Raw genomic sequence first — 23,073 nt, 5'->3', positions numbered from 1 at the left:
ACCTCAAAATGTCCACTACGTGGTACATTTCATCAAAGAAAGGATGCTTTGACAGACTTCTTACCAGGTATGACCACACATTTATGGGTATCATAAATGAGCCCTGAAGTTAAATAAATTCATCAACGTTTTTTTAATTTATTTACAAAGCATAATCTTATCAATCTCCATTCATGAAAGTAACCATATATATTTTTCAATCCCAGAATGGGAAAACCTGATGATTCATATGGTTCTCATATTAAAATGAGAGGCTATATTAGACTGACAACAGCCTGAAAGCCCACGCAGTGCTCCAGTGTGTTTAACCTTCCTGACTGACAAGACTGAAAGCGCGCCTGTGTCGCGCGCTACTGGTGGGCTGTGCGCTGTCACGCGCTGAAGGTGCCACGAAATGAAGAAAACTCACTTGCGGAGGGGAAGAGCACTATTTATAAGAGCGCGGATGGGAACATAGGAGGAATTGGATTTACAGCTCACTCGACTGAAAATGGCCAAAAACACATCTCTTTATTTCAGGATTGTCGAGGGCAGGAACCTCCCGGCCAAAGACGTGTAAGTAATACCTGAATGACATGTGCTGCTGTGCTCAACAGCATTCAGAATAGCTACAGTGTAGCCCACAGCCTTAGTGCTAATGGGGAGCTTTTTATTTGGGTTATTAAAAAAAAAAAAAAAGTTTAATCTATATTTCAGAACAATTCACGGTTCGTTTCACCTCATTTAGCCAATTGTTTAAATAGAAGTGATACAGTCAAGTGTGTTTTGATATGTTTTATTTGTCAAGACAGCAGCCATGTAGTTGAAATACAGCTTACCAGGTTGTGGTAGGTAATATTTATCATGCTGTCATTTCTTTCTTTTTTTCATCTTCAGCTCCGGAACCAGTGATCCGTACTGTATAGTAAAAGTTGACAATGAAGTTGTGGCCAGGTGAGTTCCCTGTTTGTTAAAGATCTAAATAGTAGGGTATGTGCATGGAGCGGGTGTTCTTTTATGTAGGGCAATAGCTGTGTTGTGCTAATTACACCTACTTGAATATTTGAATTGCCTTCATCATCACAGCTGAGATATTTGCATTGTTTTAGTTTTTGGCTGTGCTCTGCTACTCAGCACATACTAACAAGGGTGGAGTGTGTATGATCACTGTGGAGGTGCCCACAGCGTGGCCCCTCCAACACAGAGAACCTGATACTGGTCTGGCCTTTAAAACAGCCACAGGTAACCATGGAGAGGCTGCATCAATTATTGCAGGGAGCTCCTGGTGTAAGCAGGGAACAGAGTTCAGAGGTGTTAGAGCGCAAAAGTACAGAGGATTTTTTCCACTCAAGTATTCCACCAGAGAAGATGATTACTTTCAATAGCAGTTTTACTCTGGAGAGCAAGTCGTACTTTGTGAAAGCAAGCCCAGTTTCCTGAAAAACAGACAAAAAAAAGTTTGTGGGCTTTAACACAAACATGGATTTAATTCAGCGGCTATTGTTCCATCTGTGGTCATGTGGGAAAATGGCAGAATGATTCACTGCACATACTCACACTAATTATCTTGTAGTGTTTCTGGCCAACTGACTCCACAAGTGTGATGTTCATGGATGATGTGGCTGCTAAATTGTGGTGGCAAATAATGAGTGCAGCATAGTCCTAGAAACACAAGTAGGCTCTAAATTGCTCCCAGAATACAATAGTCAATGCCACTTTTAATCTTATGATATATAGTTGTTATAGATGCTATAACTATACATTTTGTACATTTTTCAAAATAGAATTTAAATATTTTTTCTGTGGAACTTCCTTTCTTTGTTGAGATCTTATTGAAACACATGGCTTCACCACCTTATATGAAATCCTGCAAACAGAAACATTTAATTTCAGGACCGCCACAGTCTGGAAGAACCTCAATCCTTTCTGGGGTGAAGAGTACACACTGCACCTACCGATGGGGTTCCATTCTCTTTCCTTTCAAGTCATGGACGAGGACACGATCGGGTAACAACTCTCTCTCAAAATGACTCCATATTAAATCATAGCTGACAGTCCTGGAAGTTGATTTAGCATCCTCTGAGTCATGAATGTTTACTTTAGTTGTCTTTTGAGTTGATTTATTTGGGTTGAGAAGCTTGTGTACAGTTGAAAAGTTTGGGAATCAAAACTTCAAGCTTTGAGTAAACAAACGTGTTCAGGCAGATGGCCGCCCAGACTGAGTGAGATTAAAGGTTGTTTTCCTCTCCTCTTCTCGTGACCACCAGCTCCCTCATCAATCTGCCGTCAGTTTCACCTCATATCATTCTCCGAAGATCGAACAAGTTTGATTATATTAAAAAGAGCAAAAATGTGATCTGCTTTGTCTCTTTCCACAGACATGACGATGTTATTGGGAAGATAACTCTGACCAAAGATGCCATTGGATCTCAAGCTAAAGGTATGACTGAATGAACTACACCAGTCTGTTGAAGGTTCAAAGGTCAGAGGTTAAACACACATGGCTTCTCATGGCCGAGTCAAAGGGTCTGAATGATGATTCTTATTTTTAGACAGATACTCTGGGAACTTTTTGAAGTCACATCTTACACATTTATTATTCCCATACACAAATTTCAATCCTGTTATTTTAATATTAATTTTCTGTTCTGTTCTGTTTCTGAAATACATCTAGATGAAAATATTAAATTAAGTTTTAAAATATGAAGACTGAATTCCATAACTTGTTTTCATTCAACTTTTAAAGTTGTGAAGGTGTAAATCACATTTTGATTTGCTACAAAGGGTACAGGTAAATTATGAAATACATAAAGGCATAAGTATACCACATGGTGCATCACAGCAATTAGATATCGAGATGCATTTACAGTCACAAATAAAGACAAAAGTAGAAATAAAGTTGAACCAAAAGAGAATAATAATGTTGTTTTTTCTTGATCCTTTTTATTAACAGTAGAATGATTTCAAAAGTTTTTAATATCAGATTTTTGTCATTATCTAATATGGTGGTAATGTCAAATTCATTTGGCCAATGATGATACTGTTGCCAATCAAAGAGCATCTTTAGCCGGCAGAAGCCTGCCTCTCCCAACACTCTGAAAGCCTAGTTTTCAGAAGCTCAATGAATTCAGTGATTTTCTTGTTTACCTACTATATTTCATAATTTTGTCAAATAACTGAACAGATAGCATGTCTTGATCTTTGCTCATCGTGAGAAGTGAAACCAAAGGCCACCTCTACAGGCTCTGACATTTTGCCCTGTAGTAGAAAAGGTATACACAGAAGTAATCTGCCAGTTGAAGCTGCAGAACTGGTGTCCCCCTTTCTCCTGCCCACAACTCCCATCGAATCTACTGATGAAGCGTCGACAAGCCCTTCGTAAAGTCCACTGCAGGACAGGTTCTTGTGTTGAGCAGACACTTGTGGTCAAAGTTCAGTGACTCTTGTTTTAATGTTTTGTCTTGGCGATGATAATCTGTTAAAGAACACTGCAGGAGCCTGCCTACAGGGGGAGCTCTACATCTTTTGGCTTGACAGCCAGTGAACACTTCTGGTGTCCACTTTAAAAAGCGGTCAGTGGTTTTTCGCTGGCTTTATCATTTGTCATTCCTTCATTTCAGAAACTCTTGGTGCTGTACAGATTGACGGTCTTTAAGATTAGAGTATTGTTTTATTCCTACATCTATCACCAGACACGTCAAAGCTCTTTATTGGCGTGCATAAGCTGCCATTGCATGCATATATTTAATGCGCCACTTTATTATCTGTACACATTGGTGGGAAATTTTCATATCTGCAAATACAACAATTATGTTTTTAAGCTTCTGTTTGCAGATACTGACATTATGGCATCTATGGTTAATATTATCTTCCAGCCCCTGTCTCCTGCCTTTTCAATTTAGGATATAGTTCCTGGAAAGCAATGAGACATGAAGATAAGTACTTTGATGTGATATGCTTTACAGAGGCTTTAAAAAAATGGACCATTGTACAAAAAGTTCATCTGATCCTGTTGCATTTAATGCAATTTGATTTCCATTTGTAAGTATAAATAAGTGATGACTCTCTGCTTGTTTTTATAAAGTCTGTTTATTTTATGTGGTATTTAAATCACCCTTTTTAGAAGAAGACCAAAGTGTCATTAAATGAAGAAAGCAGCGTTTCGTTTAACCTCAGAGTGTTGAATGTCAGACAGAGGCTTTTACCTCATAGATTTCGGGCACGTCTGCCTCAGCATGAACTCCGGCTCTCTCTTCACTGTCTTGGCCAGACACACTGCATTTAAAATATGGTGTGTCGTGATGTTGCTGTAGTTTTTTTCAATTGCTCAGAGTGTTTACGGGGCATGTTGACTGCATACTGATGCATCTCTCCTGAGAGCCACCTGGCATCGCAGCCTTCACTCCACTGATTCATGGCAACAGGAGGCACTGAGTCAGTTACTCTCTAATGGAGTTTTTATACGGCCATGGAGCCCCTGCTCATGTCTTTTATTATTAATAAATAATTAATCAGAAGATGTTACATCTCTGACATGTAAACAAACCGCTTCAGACTTTTCAGGATTCTGCTGTACCTTATTTATTTTTTATTTTTTTTTACTCTAACCATCTTGTAATTTACTGGTTGTGATTTTGGACCTTTGTGAACAAAATGGTTTATGTATGCAATCAAAAACCAAGAATATAATTAATGATAAATGGGCCCAGAAATGTCAGAAATTGTTAAAAAGCCCCCAAAGACAACGCTGAGACAAGCTCTCAGTCTGCAGCTTTCATTTGGGTGTCAAGGAGAAAGTTAAGGGAGCTAGGTACTGATTCAAAACCACTACACCCAAACCAGTCAGCTTCCAGATTACCCAAGAAGGTCTACAGACTTTAAAAAGACAGTTTCATATATGAAAGACATTTGATTTCCATACTTTTTGCTCAAATTGTAACTATTCCCAATCCACAAAAGATGTTTCCCAAACGTGAAACTGTGTTTAAAATGTTTTAGCCTTGCTGGGATAATGTCAGCTAGATCCAACAAGTCTTAGCAGTGGTTTTGGATGAAGACCTGGTTCAGTGTGGTCTGTAGGTTAGAAACAAAAAGCAGATCTTCCTCATTTGTCATTTTCACAAAGTGAATGGTTTGAAAAAGTTGAAATAGAAGTGTGACTAAAAGTTCAAGAGCAGTGAAAGGCACAAGAGTCGGAGAATCAGATGCTCTTAGCTTAACATTAAGATTCAGTTTCCCTTCCCTTAAGCAGCCGACTCTGATGCAGTGAATGAGTGGCTCACTTCAGCATCACAACCCAAAGGGCATTGTAAATAAATTACTAATTTCCCCCTTTTCCTTTAAAAAATCAAAAATACTGACATTTTTCTACTAAGTGATTTAAGAACAGATTCTTTAGCTTGAAATCAGTTTCCAACAATGAGAACCCCAAGTTTTATTCAACTCAGCTCAGTTGTAGAACAAAGCTGTGGATCCATTGCAAACAATGAATAAGAAAAATATACTTTCTTAATGAACCATTCCTTCTTTATGTTTCAATGAATACTCTCTGTTTGTGTTTTGATCAGGATTGGACAGCTGGGTCAACCTGACCAGGGTGGACCCTGATGAAGAAGTCCAGGGAGAGATCCACCTAAATCTGCTGCTGCTCAAAGATGCAGACAAGATCATCCTGCGATGTCAAGTTATTGAAGCCAGGTAATGGAACTGTGAGCTCTATAGTGTCAAAATAAAAGAGTGCGGTGAGTTCAAAGACAAACTTCACATGAGATCAGATGACTTTCGTGGTAAGGGAAGCTTTCAAGATTCAACTTGATGGTAGTTTGTTCAAGAGGCAGAAGTTAGGTTTCAGTAGCAGGACCTGGCAGTGCTATCACTGTTCCTGTGCTGAAATGTTAACACCATCACCCCGCAGGCCTCCACACTCCCCTTATGACTCACTCTTCCTCCATCACACCACTCACTGCCCCATCTGTGAGTCCCAGCCTGCAGCTTCTCCCTCTCAGGCACTAATGAGCACGTCAATCAGGGTTTGACTCTGCGTTTGTCAGAGAAGCTCCAGTGAATGTGAACGGAGCCTGAAAGAATAAGGTCAAGAGGAAAGTAGCTGTTTTTCTGTCTTGTCTTGCTTTGCCGCCCCTCAGTTACTAATTGAATTTGCAGAAGAAGTAACAGGAGCTCGTTTAGTGCTTAAGTGTATTGATCACTTCTTCTGTCTCCTGGTGTCTTGATATCCACAGAGATTTAGCTCCAAGAGACATTTCTGGGACCTCTGATCCATTTGCACGAGTTATTTTCAACAACCACAGCGCAGAGACCTCGGTGAGCTCAATGTGTGTGTTCATGTACTGTGTGTAACAGAGTCTTAGGATCCAGAAGTACTCAGTCTTTGTTTTTCTTTTTTTAACCATCTGTGAAATAACTCGACAGAAAACCAATCATCTGGACAAGTTAATGAAAAAGTTTCTGTTTTCCATGTTTAGGGAGAGTTGTGGAGAAAAGAAAAACAAGTTTTTACATAAATAAACAATGAAAAAAATCTCTTTCTGCCATTTGAACCACTTGTTCTTGGTCATTTTATTTGATACTGATGGTCTTGTCCATTATTTCACCCTAAATCTGCTGGGATTAGATTATAAAGAAGACCCGTTTCCCTCACTGGGGGGAGACCCTGGAGCTGGAGCTGGACCCACAAGAGCTGGGTGAGGAGGGGAGCATCACTGTGGAGGTCTGGGACTGGGACATGGTGGGCAAGAATGACTTTTTGGGAAAGGTAAGGAAGCCTCACTTCAGATCACTCCAACATTTTCCTCCTCTGAAAGTCGATTATTCTTAATCTTAGGACTCGTTGAAAATCTATTTTACCTGACTCTACCTTTATCGTGTCCGCGTTTGTTCTTTTTTTCCTCAGGTGGAAATCCCTTTCTCATGCTTACTGAAGACACCTCTGTTAGAGGCCTGGTTTCGTTTGCTGCCCTTGGGAAACAATGAGGTTGATGCCGGGTGAGGATTGTGGGTGTGCTTATTTGTACAGTGTGGCGAGTTTGAGCGTTCTGCTTTGAACTATTTAAGGGCAAATTAAACAGTATCCAGTGTTTAATGTGCACTCAAGGAAATTATTTGTTCCCATCTCGGCTTTCTGCTGTGCTCTAAATCAACATATGCTGGTGTGAAGCAGGTCTGACAGCATCTGATCTTGGAGGTAATTTTAAAACAAAGAGAGGAGGAAAGCGTTAAAGGGTGGTGTCAAAGTAAAGAGAAACTCAAAGGGAGGACTTCAGGATGAACTTGTCTGTTTCGGAGGGTTTATTAGAGAGGAAACCTCTGAGGAGAATCAGTTTTGTTATTCTTACTAAAAACTTTAAAGCAGTTAGAGTGGAGGTCTTTCCTCGGGTTCTTTAAACATTAAAACTTCAGCTCTGTGACTTAATTTGATCTTTCTGCATTGGTATACCTTACTAAGATTGTTCACCAAAAGCCTTTGATTTGAAACAAGAACAAGTATTACGTTTGTGAAAAAACTCAAGAGATTTCATTTTTTAGAGAGAAAATAATCTATGTGAAGTTTAACATCCTCTAAGCTAGGGGTGGCCAACCAGTCAGAGACTAAGAGCCACAAAAATGACCGTGGTACTACAAAGAGCCACGTCACACAGGTGGTCTTACAAACGCACTTCCTCTCACACATAAACAAAATGATATAAAAAGAAAATCAATACATTTCCATCTGTCTGTCTGTCTGTCTGTCTGTCTGTCTGTCTGTCTGTCTATCTATCTATCTATCTATCTATCTATCTATCTATCTATCTATCTATCTATCTATCTATCTATCTATCTATCTATCTATCTATCTATCTAGATCTAGATAGACAGATAGATAACTATATGCACATGAGCAATTGAGAGGAGCACATGTAGAGAAAAGAAACCGAAACTTAAGTATCAATCTCATCACCCAAGTATTGATCAATGCTGTTCCCAACATAGGCATCAATATATCAATATTTTAGATTGAACAGCACACCACTACTCATAACTGTATATAAATCTATATATTTTGTGTAGGAATGGATAGAAGAGCCACACACTGAAAGGCAAAGAGCCACAGGTCGGCCACCCTTGCTCTAAGCTTTGATTCAAGACAAGCAATGGGAGCAAAATGACACAACTGCATCAAACAACAAACTTAAAACTCCAACATTAATAACAAAAAACAAGAAGTACCAATTATATAATCTCAACATTAAAATGTTTGAAAGAGGGGCTCAAACCAGGAACAAAGCATTGTGGGTAATAAGGCATAATGGGCTTTGACCACAAGATTTTGGAGAAGGAGTTATTAATCTAATCATCTGTCACCAATCAGGTGACTGTATTCAGCACATGTATGGAAAATTCATAAATGTTGTTGCAGCAGGAATCCTCTCTTCTGACACTCTGTGTGTTGTCTCTGATGTCAGTGGGAAGCTGGGAGCTCTACGTCTGAAGGTGCGGTTGGTGGAGGATCGGATCCTGCCGTCTGTGTACTATCAACCTCTTATTCACCTGCTGGTGGAGTCGGTCATCTCACCCACAGAGGTCAGCAGCACAGTTCACTTCAGAGCTCATTTATTCAGGTTTTAATCTGAATATCAAATATTTTTAGTGTGGGAAGTGTTCTGGTTTCTGGTTGTTGTATGAGTAATCATGATAATTTAGGTGTTAGCAAATGTTTGCAGGTAAAAAGTTTGTTTAGAGAGTGGGGCAGACACAGTTTTGGATGATGTCACCCTGGCTCTTGTTTGCTGTAATCTAACAGGAATTGTTTTTTTCCCCACAAACATAAATCAGTGTGGGAGTGCCGACAGTCTGATCTAGACTCAAAGTTTAACTTTAGCGATATATTTTCTTGTAGCTATGCTGCAAAAGCCAACCAGTGTTTAAAATTTCAGACTCCCTGAGGTGAATCAGAAGTGAACAATCAACCTTTTTTCAACATTTTCAAATTTTTCTTTAAATACAAACCTGAAAACAATGAACTTCTTACTTTTTATCCATCTGCATCATGATGTTGTTATTTCAGCTAACTTATGACTCATTAGTAAACCACAAGAAACTAGGTTTTAGGTTGTTACCACTTTAGTAATCCAGAGTGAGCTGTTCAAAGCAAAATGACTGGGAGTCTTTGTTGCTAACTGTATGTTTCACCTGAATACAGAGAAGCTGCCAGAGGCTTTAAACTGTCAGTAAAAGACTGTAGCGGATGAGTTTATGTTGCCTTTTAGTTTAAAGATGCTTGTAGTCGGTGTCAGAGGCATGTTGTGAGTCTCCCCCTCAGGTGGAGGACTGCAGCGCTCTGACCATGCTGGAGGAGGTGAACACGGTGGAGAGCCGACAGGATGTGGCGATGACTCTGGTGAAGATTTATCTGGGTCAGGGCTTGGTGGTGCCGTTTCTGGATTACCTGAACACCCGAGAGGTCAACAACACCAGTGAGTTTACAGGAACGAAGCAGAGCTGTTTGAGACAAGGATCACTGTGAGTCAAAGATCAGATGAAGTGTGGTGTCTGTGAAGAGGAAATTAAAGTTTGGATAGTCTCTCAAGGTTATAAATGCCAACAAAGATGGAATAAACTGTTTTCTGTGTATTTATACATTTTTAAAACCTTATGTGGATCATTTTACAGTCATCTTTGGTTGATAACTTCCAGAGTAATCCGTCTCTTTAGCTTTTTGTCATTTACTTGTTACAAAAAAACAAAACAAAAAAATATAAAGCAAACATAAACAAAAATATCTAAAGGGAAATGGCTTTATAAAAAACATAGGATTTTCACTGCTCCATGAAATTCTCAAATTATTTTCCTACATTAATAAAATATAAATGATATTAGATTTGTCTCCTGTTGATGAGCTGTGACAGGCTTCAGACACTTTTTGTTCCTTCCTTTGGGGCAGCCTTATGCAATATTCCTTATTTCTGTTTTTATTGTGCTTTTTCTGTACAAAGGAGAAGTACTGCTTTGGTTTTTCTTCATTAATGCATGGCATATACCGTAACAGCTGTGATTATGTAACACCGTGTGCGTGTGATCTAAGTTTATCTGCATTAGTCAGAGTTTGGGACGAGCTGGTTTGCTGTATTTCTCCCTCTCCAGAGTCCTGATCACTGCTTCTATTTAACACTAAATTGACATCAAGGTCTCTGAGCAGCGCTTCGTTGGTCTCTGTGTGGGCAGCTCGAGTCAACCCACACTATATTTACTCACCCGACGCCAATTATTTACTCACCCAGCTGCCTTTTTTTGGCTTCTCTGTAGTCTGTGTTAGTCATGTCTTTTTGCCTCCGCACCACATCCACATTGCTAATTCACACAGAGTTGTGTTTTGGTCTTTGGCGTCTGTTGGTGTAGCTTGAGATAATAAGCATAGTGCCTGTGTTTCCATAGAAACTCCACATGATCAGAACGGTAACTGCTTGATCAGGAATAGATGGTTGCGAGCAGCCAGACAGTGAAGTCAGGCACAGGGGCAGAGGAAAGGAAATATTCTGAACACTTTCCATGCTGCTGAACAACCCAACCTTTATCATAAATCACAATCTTTAGAAATTGAATATTTTACCTGGCGACCCAAATCTGTCACCATGGATGTTTCAGTGTTGTCACCTTGATAGATTTAAAGGATTGCTGCTGCAGCAACAGTCTGTTTAGCTATGACACTGAGCTCTGTGTCACTAACGCAGATCAATTCCTGGTGAACAAAAGATCAGGCAGAAGAAAAAGCATGCCCACCTGAAAACCTTGAGCCTGTCCAAAAGACACAAACAGAGAAAAGACCCAAACTCTTAACGTTTTGATTTATATCATGAAGCAACGTTAAACCCTCACAGAGTTTTATGAAGCATGATCACATGCCTGAGGTTTACTTTATTTCATTCATAAAGTGATGAGGACATTATTCTGTTACTATAAGAAAGTTTGGGGGATTATATGTTTTTATCATCCCTCCATCCATACATTATCTTTGTCTGTTTTTTTTTTTTTTGTTTGTTTTTTTTTGGGGGGGGGGGGGGGGGGGGGGGGGCTGGAGCCTGTCCCAACTGTCACAAGGTCAGAAGCAGGTTACACACTGGACACGTCAGCAGCCTGTTGACCTTTGTTAAACCAGGTTGGTCCCACTGAGATTTAAAACCTCTTTTTGAAGGGAAACCTGGCCAAGAAACCCAAAGTTATAGACGAAAAACACAAAAAAGGGATAAAGCACAGTCAACAAAACACAAAACTATGGATTTAAATCTAGGGGTCATTCTACTACAATTCTACAATTTCAATTCGCAGATGCTTTTGTTCAAAGTGACATACAGCACAAGCAAAAATTTAGACAGAAGTTAGTGCAACAAAGTGCAACAGGGTATTTGGCTGCAGGTGCTGCCATCAAGTGCAGAAGTGTTTTTTTTTTCATGTAGAGTATTATAGCCATAATTAACCACAATTAATTGCTGCAACGATATCGTTCAACCTTCAACAACATTCAATGATCAGTGCTAACTATTCACTAAGTGCTCGGTCTGACACCTTCTGACTCATTCTGCCCCTGAGGACAAAGAGGAAAAGTCAGATTAAGTGTTCCCTGAACAGATGAGTCTACAGACATCTCTTAAAGTAGAATGGCACTCTGCAGATCGTATAGAGTTAGGTAATTCATTCCACCATTTGGGCACAACAGCGGAGAGGAGTCTGGCTAGAGATTCGGAGCCACGCTGGGCTGGGAGCAGCAGGCGTCTATCACAAGCAGAGCGTAGTAGGCGAAAGGGGGCTTTGAATTTGATTGGAGCTGCCACTGGAAGCCAGTGAAGAGAGATTAACAGCAGGGTGACGTGCTGTTTTGGTTAAAGACCAGATGTGCTGCTTCATTCTGGATCATCTGCTGCGTTGTACATGCAGGGAGACCTGCTAGGTGAGAGTTGCATCGTGAAACCATAAGGTCCAGAAGCTGTGTTGGCCTGTTGTGTCAGGTAGGGTCTGATCCTCCTGGTGTTATAGAGGGCATACGGACAAGATCGAGCAATTGAGGCCACGTGAAGCTTAAAGGTCAGCTGGTCACCAATCATGACACCCAGATTCGGGGAATCAATCGTTCAAACAGCTGAACCAAAACATCAATAACTTATACAATCTACCTCCATGTCTTTCATTTTAGATTTGAAAACATTTAAGGACACCAGCTCCTTGAGCTTTAAGTCATTCTGCAACAGACTCCAGGCTGAGGGTGCCTAGTACCAAAAAGCCTTATCTCACTTCAAGAGACAAACAAGCTTCAACACACACTAAGACCAATGAGTTACTAAGAGTGACCAATGAACCTTTTCTTTCCTAGTTTTGCTGTGTACTAATCTTTTTTCTGTTTTCCTCTTCTTAGCTGATCCAAACACTCTATTTCGCTCCAACTCACTGTCCTCCAAGGCCATGGAACAATTCATGAAGGTGTGTTGACGTAACGCTTGTTGTATCAGGAAATGTGAAAAGCTGATTTTTCTGTCTACCTGAGCGTAAAAGCCTGACTCTACCGACAGTTATTCCTAAACCTCTGATCAATCTTTGCCTTTGTCTCTCTGGACAGTTCCTTTATCCATTTCTTCCTGACATGTTTTATGTTTTTCCCCCAGCATGATACTGTACCTTGTTTTCTTTCTGCACATTTACACATTCATTTATAGAAACCCTGTAGCACAGATGTAAATGAGGCGTCTGAAACATATGGTCTTGTTTGCTGCCAGGCTGTTGGTATGCTGTATCTGCACGAGGTGCTGAAGCCCATCATCAACCGCATCTTTGATGAGAAGAAATACATCGAGCTCGACCCCTGCAAGATCGACCTGAACCGCACCAGGTAAAACAAAACCGTGGTGGTCCTCTGAACTGAAAACAGTCCTGATCTGCTTTACCAGACGCCACAAATCACGAGTGGGGGTTAGGGCTTGTTGGTTCACAAATCTATGTGCTAAAACGGTCAAATGGAAAAAGCTGCCTCTGGAGACTTCCTCAACACTTCACTCAAGAGAGGAAGACATCAATGAGTGAAAATGAAAAAAAGGCTGTAAAAAGGGGGAAGGCTGTTGCCAGGCAACTGCTATGAGCCCCCTGAGATGTGTATCTGTGACACGGAGGAAGAACTAGGATCTAACACACTCTTTGTCCGCAGCAGATCTGCTTAACATCATTATTATTTGTTTCCCCCTCTCCCCATCCATAAATGTGTCCGAACAAGTCTGAATCAGAGCTCATAGTGTTTATCATTTCACCGTGAGCACACATGAGGATGTAATGAAGGACACAGAGGTCGTTAGTTTGACTGTCAGAGACACTGCACGTCTGAATGTAGTGGCTTATTGGGTATGGTTTAAATGACACAAGTGGTGCCTTGTCTTTGATAATTTATGTGAGACCAATACTTCCTCTCAAACATTCATTTTTTTCTGTTTTGTTTTTTCTCCCTGAAGACGGATTTCATTCAAGGGTGCAGTGTCAGAGGCGGAGGTGCGGGACAGCAGCGTGGAGATGCTGCATAGCTACTTAACCAGCATCATTGAATCAATTGTTGGCTCCGTCGATCAGTGTCCTCCTGTTATGAGAGTGGCCTTCAAACAGCTACACAAGAGAGTGGAGGAGCAATTTTCTGAACCCGAGAATGAGGTCATACCAAAAACCATGATGAAGAAATACATTTTAGTGTTTCAGAGGACTTTTAAAGCTTCTCTGCTATGTTCAGGGTTTCACACTCTCCTGTCGAATTAATTTCAGGATGTGAAGTATCTCGCCATCTCTGGATTCTTCTTCCTGCGTTTTTTCGCCCCTGCAATCCTCACACCTAAACTGTTCCAGCTAAGGGATCAGCACGCCGATACCCGTACGAGCAGAACGCTGCTACTATTAGCCAAGGTACGCATCACAACACAGAGATACACACACAGACAACACCATGAATAATTTATTCACGTCCAGACATCACACTCATGGGCGACACAAACAAACAGTTCAGAAGCGGATGGACCGGATACAAGGCCACATGCTACTCTGACAGCAGTGAGGAATCTGAATGAGAAAGTGTGAGATGAATATACATAAAGCAGGAAAACGGCACGCGTGCACAGGCAGCACTGCTCCTGTGTGCAGTGATGATCAATATCAGCAGAAACAGCACTCAGCTTGCTGCTCCACCTTGTTAGATCAATATTTGATGCTGATAATTCAGCATTATCTGACTTAAGATTACTTAATGTCAATAGAACAAGTGCACTGCTGGTAAATTTGAACGCTTGATTATAAAAAGTAAACCATTTAATTCAATACATCTGTAAATACTCTCAGAATACTGAGCCCTTCAAAGGCTGGAGCAGGAAACAGTAGAAACCTCATGTTCTTACACAGCTGGTCCTAATACATGTTCCTTGCCATGTTTGTATTACTTTTAATTTGTATTTGTTTTTATAAAATGTAACACAACACCTTCTCACAGGATGTATCATATAAAAATCCTTTTTCAAGGGGGGACACATAAAATTACAAAAGAAAAATCAACATAGACAATTTAGTTTTTATTGGCAGCAGAAAAGGTGTCCAGAAGTTTCCAAGTCAGAGCTCAAGATGCCTCAATCTGATGGATGACCTCTCAGACTTTTACATAAACAAGCTATGTAGATGTGATTAAGACCAGTCCAGCACGGTCAGATACCAGAAGAGGAGTCAGGCCTTGTTGTTCTCCCATGTGTGGCCTCTGAAGTCACTGTCCATGGTGCTGAAGTGCTGTTGCCATGGGTCCGCTATAAAGAGAGGGAACATGCTATTTTTACCTGTGTGTGTTTGTTTGTGGGTTTGTCTGTGTGTGTTTGTTTGTGTGTGTGTGTATGTGTGTGTCTGTGTTCAAAGCCCAGCTTCAGAGAGGGGTGTTAAGGGACTTCCTCCAGGTGTGGGCTGGACAAAAGGCCTCACAGCACGCTTGGCCTCAGGGACCCGTTTGATCTGGAACTTTGAGATGTGCAGTCACTCACACTGAGTTCTGTCGGTTAGTGGAGATTTGATGTTGGGTTGAGCTGATGTTGTGTTTTCACGGTCGCCAGGCGTTACAGAGCGTCGGGAACCTGGGCCTTCAGCTGGGCCACGGAAAGGAGCAGTGGATGGCGCCGCTTCATCCCATCATCCTCCGCAGCGTAGCCTCCGTCAAAGACTTCCTGGACAAGCTGATTGACATAGATCACGACATTGGTGAGGCTGACACGACTGAACACACCACTAAACATGTAATCAAGAAAAGAAAGGAGGTCATGCTGCTGAGATAATCACCCACAGGCCAGCTGCTAGTGCAGCAGCCCCTGGCTGATATTAGGATTAAATGAAACAATACAGCAGCTCCATGGTTAAAAAATTAATAGCAGGCTGGAGGCCTAGAAAAGAGATGACACGGTTAATGAGCTGGCGGGGAGCTGGAGTGAAAAACCGCACTCCTGCAGTGGTTGGCCAACATGTCTTGGCAGCTGTTGTTGTGAAACATCTTCCCCCTCTGATGTCTCATGTTTCCTTCGGCGCATCACGCCCACTCTTTTCTCTTAAAAGCCAGTTTGACATTTAATGCTATCAGGATGGATTTGGTGGACAGACGTGGACCTTTCTTTGAAGCAGAGGCTGATAAAGAAGTTTATCATTTAATCAAACTGTTTGTTTATCCTTACAGCACCACCTTGTGTCTGCATACATAAAAAAGCTGGATTAATGTGTATGTGCCTCACTGATTCCTCGTTTTATCTTCCTCCTGCAGTGTCTGAGGTGCCACAGAGGGCTGTGTTCATGCCCTCGGTCACAGTTAAAGAGGGGTACTTACACAAACACAAAGCAGAGGGACCCCAGCTCCTGTCCCGCTTCGCCTTTAAGAAACGCTACTTCTGGTTGACCAGTGAGACGCTTTCCTACGCCAAAACCCCTGACTGGCAGGTTGGCACTGAACAGGTGGGCTCAAGCTTCTTACTAAACCGAAATATCGTACTGTTTATTGACTCTACAAGCAAATTATGGTCACTGGCAACTGTTTTTTAAGCATTTGACTTGAGTTACTGTGGGTATTATCCTTACTAAACTGATCTCAGATGCTTTACACGTTTAATCTTTGATTGAATCTTCAGACTTTATGGAGATTAACAGCTTGTAGCTGCAATGTGAAGACATTACAGATGCAGTAAGGGGTGACGTTTATATTTTAATGCTTAAAACTAAATGGTGAAACTCTAAAGTGACACTAACTTGCCATAAACAACCTCAATTTAATCAAATTTAACAAAAAATTAAATCGATTAGCTTTGTCTAAAATCCAAGGGGCAACATCTGGTTTAGATGAAGCCTATGGACGTGCTAAAAGCTGCTTTTTTATTAATGACCCCTTGAGGCTGTGCTGCAGAAAAACCAGAAACCACGTACACAACGAGTCAAAGACGGACTTTTACGGCATTAAAAAAGCACATTTACAGCCTGATTCAAAAACAGCTTTGATCTGAAACGCCAATTTCACTAACGGCACACACTTATTTTTTTCTGACTCAGCGGTTTAAGAGATATTATATTATATACAGCTCATGTGACTGACAGGCGCCCCCTAGCTGTTAGAAAGGAAGCTTAAAGCCTGCGTCAAATCCATTATGGCTGAGCTTGTGGATTAGCATTATTTCATTTACACAGGAGCAGACGGGTGATGTTGACTTTTCCAACTTTTCCCAACAAGTAGGAGATTTTTCATGAATTTTCCTGAAGTCTTTTTGTTGATTATTCAGACATAATGCGATGCAGATTAAATCTGTTGTGATGTTTCAATTAAAATCTGAGTCATGTCTTTGAGATAAATGTTTACTTTTTCTCCTCTATTTTTAAAGTAGATGAGTAAACTTTGAATCAAAGTCATGTGAAAGTGACTCATCCATTATCAGAAGCTGATACGCCCCCTGATGATGAATGAGCCTCCGCGTCTGCTCTTTGAAGGGCGTTCATCAGCTCGGCTCATAAAAACGAGGGGACCTTCTCGTCATCCCCAGTCCTCTCTTATTTTATCTGTGTTCATCTCCTTGTGAGAACATCATTAGTGTGATCACCATGCAGTGCCTAACCTTGTGATAATGATCTCCTCTCGTTCACCAGCCGCAGATTGAGAGAGGGAGAGCACGAGAGGATAGCCGTCTTTCTCTCCCCAGCCCTGTAGAGAGCTCCCTCTTTGAGCCAGTCTGGGCTTTGTGTGAGTGGAATAAAGGCCAGGGCTAATTGAAGGCTGTGGATATTCATGCTAACATTGCAAATCAGATTGCAGACAATGTCCTGGCCCCCTTCCTCCATGTTGGAGCACTCCAGTCAGGGCGAAGCGAGGTCCCGCTGGAAGTGGCTGATTTACACTTTAAAGTGGCCTTTAGTGCTGTGCTGATCTCATCTTCATTTCCTCCTTGCCTCATGCTCTTCCTCCTCGTCTAATGTGTGCAAAATATTTCACTACCAGACACTGCTCCATTAATTTGCTCTGTGATTTTGTGTCACTTCTATTTCACTTTAACCTCAGTGAAAAACCGCCTGTGGCTACAGCGTGATCCATCAGCAGCAGCCTGTGAATGCTCGTGTTAATTGGTGATGTGGTTTGTTTGCAGGTGCGCTCCTCGATCCCCATTCAGTGTGTGTGTGCGGTGGAGAGGGTGGATGAAAACGCCTTCCAGCAGCCGAATGTAATGCAGGTCATCACCCAGGACAACGATGGACAGCTGCTCACCATGTACATCCAGTGCAAGGTGCATTGGTACAGTATCCACTCATCAACAGGGTTCAGTTTACCACAAAAAGCTTCATCAGTCATTTTGTTGACATTTGAGTTATAATATAAAGACCAATGAAGACTTTTTGTTTATAAATGATAAAAACTGAAATTTTTTAAACTTTATTTTAATAATTAAACAACTTTACAGGAAGTGTTCCCTTCAAGTATAACACCACATAACAGTACTTTGATCCACCTTCATTAAAATGCTTCTGAAATCACAACTTTTGAGCAGCAAATTTAAAGAGACGTTTGTATAAATATGACTCTAAGGAGCGTCAAAGCTCATATTGATTGTGTTTTTTGTCTGATTAGAACGTGAATGAGCTGAACCAGTGGCTGTCAGCGATCAGGAAAGTCAGCATCTACAACGAGCGCATGCTGCCCTCTTTCCACCCAGGAGCTCATCGCAGTGGCAAGTGGACCTGCTGCCTCCAAGCAGACCGAGCTGGTAATCTTATATTCCTCATTAAAAACATGTACAGTTTCACTCACACAAAGGAGGAAGTTTAAATGACATTTTTTATTTTTTGTGCTTTATTTTGATTTATATGTGAAAGTAAGATCAGAGTTACAGTAATAAATATGGTGTGTAGCGACTATTTCAACCTGATTTTTGTCATTGTTGGGCTGCGGAAAGGAGATGTTTTAGATGTGCTTTTAAAAAGAATTTAACATTCAAGAGTGCATTGTTTTTTTTCACTGATTCAATGAAAAACAAAGCAAAACAGGTACAGACACTTTCATTTGAAGTTGAAATGTGCAATGAGTGAAAGTGAGGTGTTTAAAAAAAAAAAAAAGGTGCTTTTCTTGTTCTCTAGATCAGTGTTTCCCAACCTTTTCTGTTTTGTGTCTTTTGTGACACAGTGAGTATCCCATCACTAATGCATGTTGGTGATCTTAAAAAATCAGAACACAACACAGATTATTATAAAAAGAAAACAATTTTATCTCCTTAATTTAATAATAGAATTCTCCCTATTTGACTCAAATTCAACATAAAAACAAATAATATGTTGCTTTGAAAATTAAAATGTAATATAAATAAATAAACATGAACTAAAAATAATCAACCTGCCATAATTATATATAACTCTTGTAACATATACCACAAAAGAATAGAGCTATTTTGAATAAATCCCTTTTAAACTTTGAAAAACAGGAACAAAATCACGTAACTAATTGATATTCAGACTCATAATAGCAGATTTACTTTCTTTCTACCAGTCATCTTAGCTTTAATAAGACTATTTGTGTGTATTTATTGTTTTTATTTTTATTCTTATTTTTATTCATATATATGTCTATGTATATATATATATATATATATATATATATATATATATATATATATATATATATATATATATATATATATATATATATATATATATATATATATATATATAAATATATATATATATATTAGGGTGTGCAAGCCCTTTAATCAAAATGATATGTTTGATACTAAAATATCATTTTGATTGTTTCCATTAATTTTCAAATTTACTGTTTTACAAAAAAGAAAACAGAAAATAAGTAAAGCACACTTTCATTTTAAGATTTAAGATTAAGATTAACAAAGTACAGTTGTTGACTTGTGTTCCTAAAAAGAAAAATGTGTTTTATTGGCTGCTTTTTATTTTTGATTAATCTTTTTAATTAAACCAGTTTTCTGGCTCAAATTTGGCTCAAATGGTAAACAAAGAGTCAGAGGGAAAGCACCTCGTGATGCTTGGTGGTTTTCTCATTTCTATGACAGGTGGTCTAATAAATTTGTTTGCTGTATCTGTATGCACAGCTACACACCATTTGCCCCTGAAACGTCTCCATGAATGAAAAGTTTCTGGAGCATAAGCAGGTTTGTCCTTCAGCGTTCAGGCTTGGATCTCCCTCACATTACCCCGGCTGACTAACCTGCTTCAAAGAGCAAGTGAGCTCCTGGTGATTCATATTTCATGACTAAACCCTCAATTTGTAGCTGCCATGTTTTTGTTGCTCCACTGGAGAACAAGCTCTGGGAATCATAATGTGATTTTCTCTGACCAGTTACATTTTATTGTTGCTTGGGCTCACTGCACTAGAAATGTGCAGATTTATGTTTACCAGTGTGAGGAGGCAGCCGTGTCTGCAGCATCACTGTTGACTCTAAGTGTGTTTCTCAGTCACAGGCTGCAGCAGGACTCACTCAGCTGTGACACTGGGGGACTGGAGTGACCCGCTGGATCCTGATGTAGAGACACAGACCATCTACAAGCAGCTTCTCCAGGGCAGAGACAAACTCAGGTGGGCGTGTGTACATCCTCAGTCTGGGTGCAGTTCATAAAGTGGCCACTAGATGTCTCTGTTGCAACACAGGACTGCAGTTATCTGCAGCTGCGCAATGACATCACAATTATAGGAGTATCAGTGCACAGAAAGACAAAGCAGCTTTTAGAGAAAAGAGGGATTATGTAACTAATATGTGTGACTGATACTGCAGGAAAAAATATCTGGAGCTCCCAGATGCTGAGCAGACGTCCAGCAACAAAGAGAAGATCAACTCTAACATCCACCCAGGTGAGGCTGCACCCACTGCACCGAAACATTCATCTTTCTTTTTCTAACACACTTATAAGGTGACACTTTTATTTGATTTTGAAGCATGTAGCCAAACTTCTACTGGAGTCCAGTCTGTCAGGAGACAATAACTGATAAGATGATTAGATTTTGATTATATGTGTTTCCGCTTCCTTTCATGAGTCAAGAAACAACTGTAAATGAATGTTTTCTTTCTTAAACTGAACATCACACACCAACATCTCACACTCAGCAACATGTTTTAATGTGAAATCCAAATCCTGCCAGTGTTACATCTATGACAAGTTAAAGGAAATTAATATCCCTCTGTTAATATTTCATACATAACATTTTATTGACTGATTTTGCTTTTTATGTACATTCATATAAACATTTACAAAAGGTTATCTTTTTTACAGGGCTGTCAAAAATTCTGAAGGGATCACTGTTTTCAGCTATTAAACTTCAATTTCCTCAGTATACAGTGTACCCTGTGTTTTTATGTGATCAGAAAAACTCCTATTTTAAAACAAAATAAGAATTCTGCATCTCTTCTTGTTCATTTTAGCGGATCTTTAATAACGTGTGATAAACAGTGAGCGTTCTGACGCCTCTTCTGTCTCACAGGAGCTGCAAAATCCAATGTTCGGCGGATGAAATCAGGTCAGAGTGTTGCTCCTCGGTTGCTGGCAGTGATAGATGATCTGGAGCAGGCTCACGCCACATTCCAGCGCAGAGAAAAAGAGGACTCCACCAGTGTCATCCTCAATCCCTAAACTCCACAGAGACACAGAGACTGGGATCCCCTAAAACCCAGCACCATGTCCCGGCATTAAGTGAACATCAGATGTTGACTCTCTTGATCGTCAGGGACTGAAAAGTGGCCACAGGGTGAAAACCTCCTCCAGCCTTTTAGTACATTTCCTCAGCTGTAAGAGCAGAGGGGGTCCTGCCACTTTGAATCTTTTTGTATTCGCTGAGTGCCACCGACTTCTGCAGCGCCAGGGACAGATTATAATACTTGATGATAACGGGCGGGGTGGGGGTGGGGGGGGCTTTAAAGCATGATATGACTTGATATTTTTTATCTAGATAACAAGCAATCCCTTGCATGGCCTGCACCCACTTGTTGTGAAATGTGAAAATAAGCTTTTATATTTTGAAATACTGTACAGGACCTCGGTCGCACATTTTTATGCAAAAGGCTTGTTGTAGTGTTATCTACAGTAGCTGAACGTGAGGTGTTTTGATATCGCTTTTATCGTTTTGTATTTCAATAAGGTATTTCATCACAATGTAGCAGTGACTGTAATATTATAGCTCATAACACCATGAGGTTTATGAAAAGCTGGTGCACATGCCACAGCCGAACGCTGCCTGTACAGTGAGCAAAATGTGTTTCATTGTTGCTTTGTTCCCTTTAATGTGCTTTTGTTTTGGTGCTATGGCCAGTCGACTTAAATGTTTAATACATTTTTAGATTATCCAAACACTCTGAAGAAGTCATTCCTGAAGTCATGAAGGTAATATTTATCTTTAAAAGCTATAAGGCTGAGACAAAACGCTTTTCACCCGATTCGATTCTGGTATGATCTTGAGGTTCTGATTCCATTCAAATTGTGATTCTTTGATATTTTTGATTTTTGAGGTTTTAGTTTGCTTTTGTAACACCAGACCATGTGAAAAAGTTGAATGATGATGATGTCTACAGACTATATCAAGAGCCATATTTCTCCAAAAATGCACATCCCATGTGAGCCAGTTTTTAGGATTTATTTAGGGGATCTGATGTCTCAACTTTTTACTCAGCTTATAAAAATAAGATCAAAATGAAGTATTTAAATCCGAAAAAAAAAAAAATAAAGAAAAGAATTGTTCAACAAAAAATTCTGGAACTTCAGCACATTAATTTTTTTCTCACGCCCCTCATTAGGCATAATGAATCAATCTTCCATAGACAAGATATACGAAATTAAAATGAAATGTTTTAATAAGTTTATTTATTCAAAAAATTTTAGTGCCACTAAATTTATTTGGCTCTTGAGTGTCAGCACATGTAAGAGATGCCAAATCATTGCTTTAAAATGCTGCACAATCTCATTTGAATCATTCTTTTTACATATTTATATTTTTGTGGGACATCTCAGAGAAAAACTGTTCATCAGCATGCTTTTAAACAAACTCAAGTTGTGCTCTGCTCCTTAAACAGAGGCCAGTGAGTGTAAAGACGATCAGATCTGTGATCTGTGATAAGCTCAGCAGGCCAACCTGACTCTGGAGCTGCTTAGATCATCGCCTGGAGCAGGTTTGTTTCTTCTCTCAGACGTTGGCCGGTGGGATATTCATGAGCGTAAACATTTTTCACACCTTGAATTCAACACTTGTGGACTCGTGGGGATTGATAAGCTACATGAAACCAGCTTTATTCCCCCATCCTTTGACATTTGTTTCCCATTGTTTGAGTGGCTCGCTGCCTTAGATTAATCACATAAAAATGTCAAACCAGAGTAAACACAGATTTCTTGTAAACTCTGAATTCCCTGAAGGGGGCTTTTAGAAGAAAAAGTAAACAGTACCGCCTGTAGGCCTAATTTATTTGCAAAACCACCATGATGCTTTGCTCCAAGTGGATTGTAACTGAAATAAAGACAACTATAAAATTTAGTAAACTCTGATTTCAGCTTCTTTTGCTTATAAATGTTTTTTTTTCTAGTTTACTT

General features: G+C 40.0%; 1 protein-coding gene across 1 annotated transcript; it reads left to right on the top strand.

Moving 5' to 3' along the window:
• Positions 1–263: 263 nt before the first annotated feature.
• On the top strand, positions 264–23,000 carry rasal1 (RAS protein activator like 1). The gene is made up of 21 exons (XM_074671136.1): positions 264–555; positions 877–933; positions 1,873–1,986; positions 2,358–2,419; positions 5,547–5,676; positions 6,219–6,300; positions 6,611–6,751; positions 6,890–6,981; positions 8,439–8,556; positions 9,296–9,449; positions 12,380–12,444; positions 12,738–12,850; positions 13,461–13,653; positions 13,762–13,899; positions 15,078–15,222; positions 15,773–15,960; positions 17,631–17,768; positions 18,110–18,245; positions 19,960–20,080; positions 20,277–20,353; positions 20,981–23,000. Exons 1-21 carry the CDS (start codon positions 491–493, stop codon positions 21,127–21,129), a joined length of 2,478 nt encoding a protein of 825 aa, XP_074527237.1. The 5' UTR covers positions 264–490; the 3' UTR covers positions 21,130–23,000.
• Positions 23,001–23,073: the final 73 nt, after the last annotated feature.

Source organism: Halichoeres trimaculatus, unplaced genomic scaffold (assembly GCF_033239565.1).
Source record: "Halichoeres trimaculatus isolate MK-OKI-2021-1 unplaced genomic scaffold, fHalTri1.1 fHalTri1_scaffold_5, whole genome shotgun sequence".
NCBI lineage: Eukaryota > Metazoa > Chordata > Actinopteri > Labriformes > Labridae > Halichoeres > Halichoeres trimaculatus.
The sequence above is the reverse complement of the archived record's forward strand: the minus strand, read 5'-3'. Positions and strand labels throughout refer to the sequence as shown.

Bases quoted from the DNA above. Each gene is read 5' to 3' on its own strand.
- rasal1 (XM_074671136.1), top strand. From the start codon at position 491: ATGGCCAAAAACACATCTCTTTATTTCAGGATTGTCGAGGGCAGGAAC. The intron at 8,557-9,295 runs GTCAGCAGCACA...TCTCCCCCTCAG, and splicing joins CGGTCATCTCACCCACAGAG to GTGGAGGACTGCAGCGCTCT. The intron at 17,769-18,109 runs GTGCATTGGTAC...TTGTCTGATTAG, and splicing joins CCATGTACATCCAGTGCAAG to AACGTGAATGAGCTGAACCA.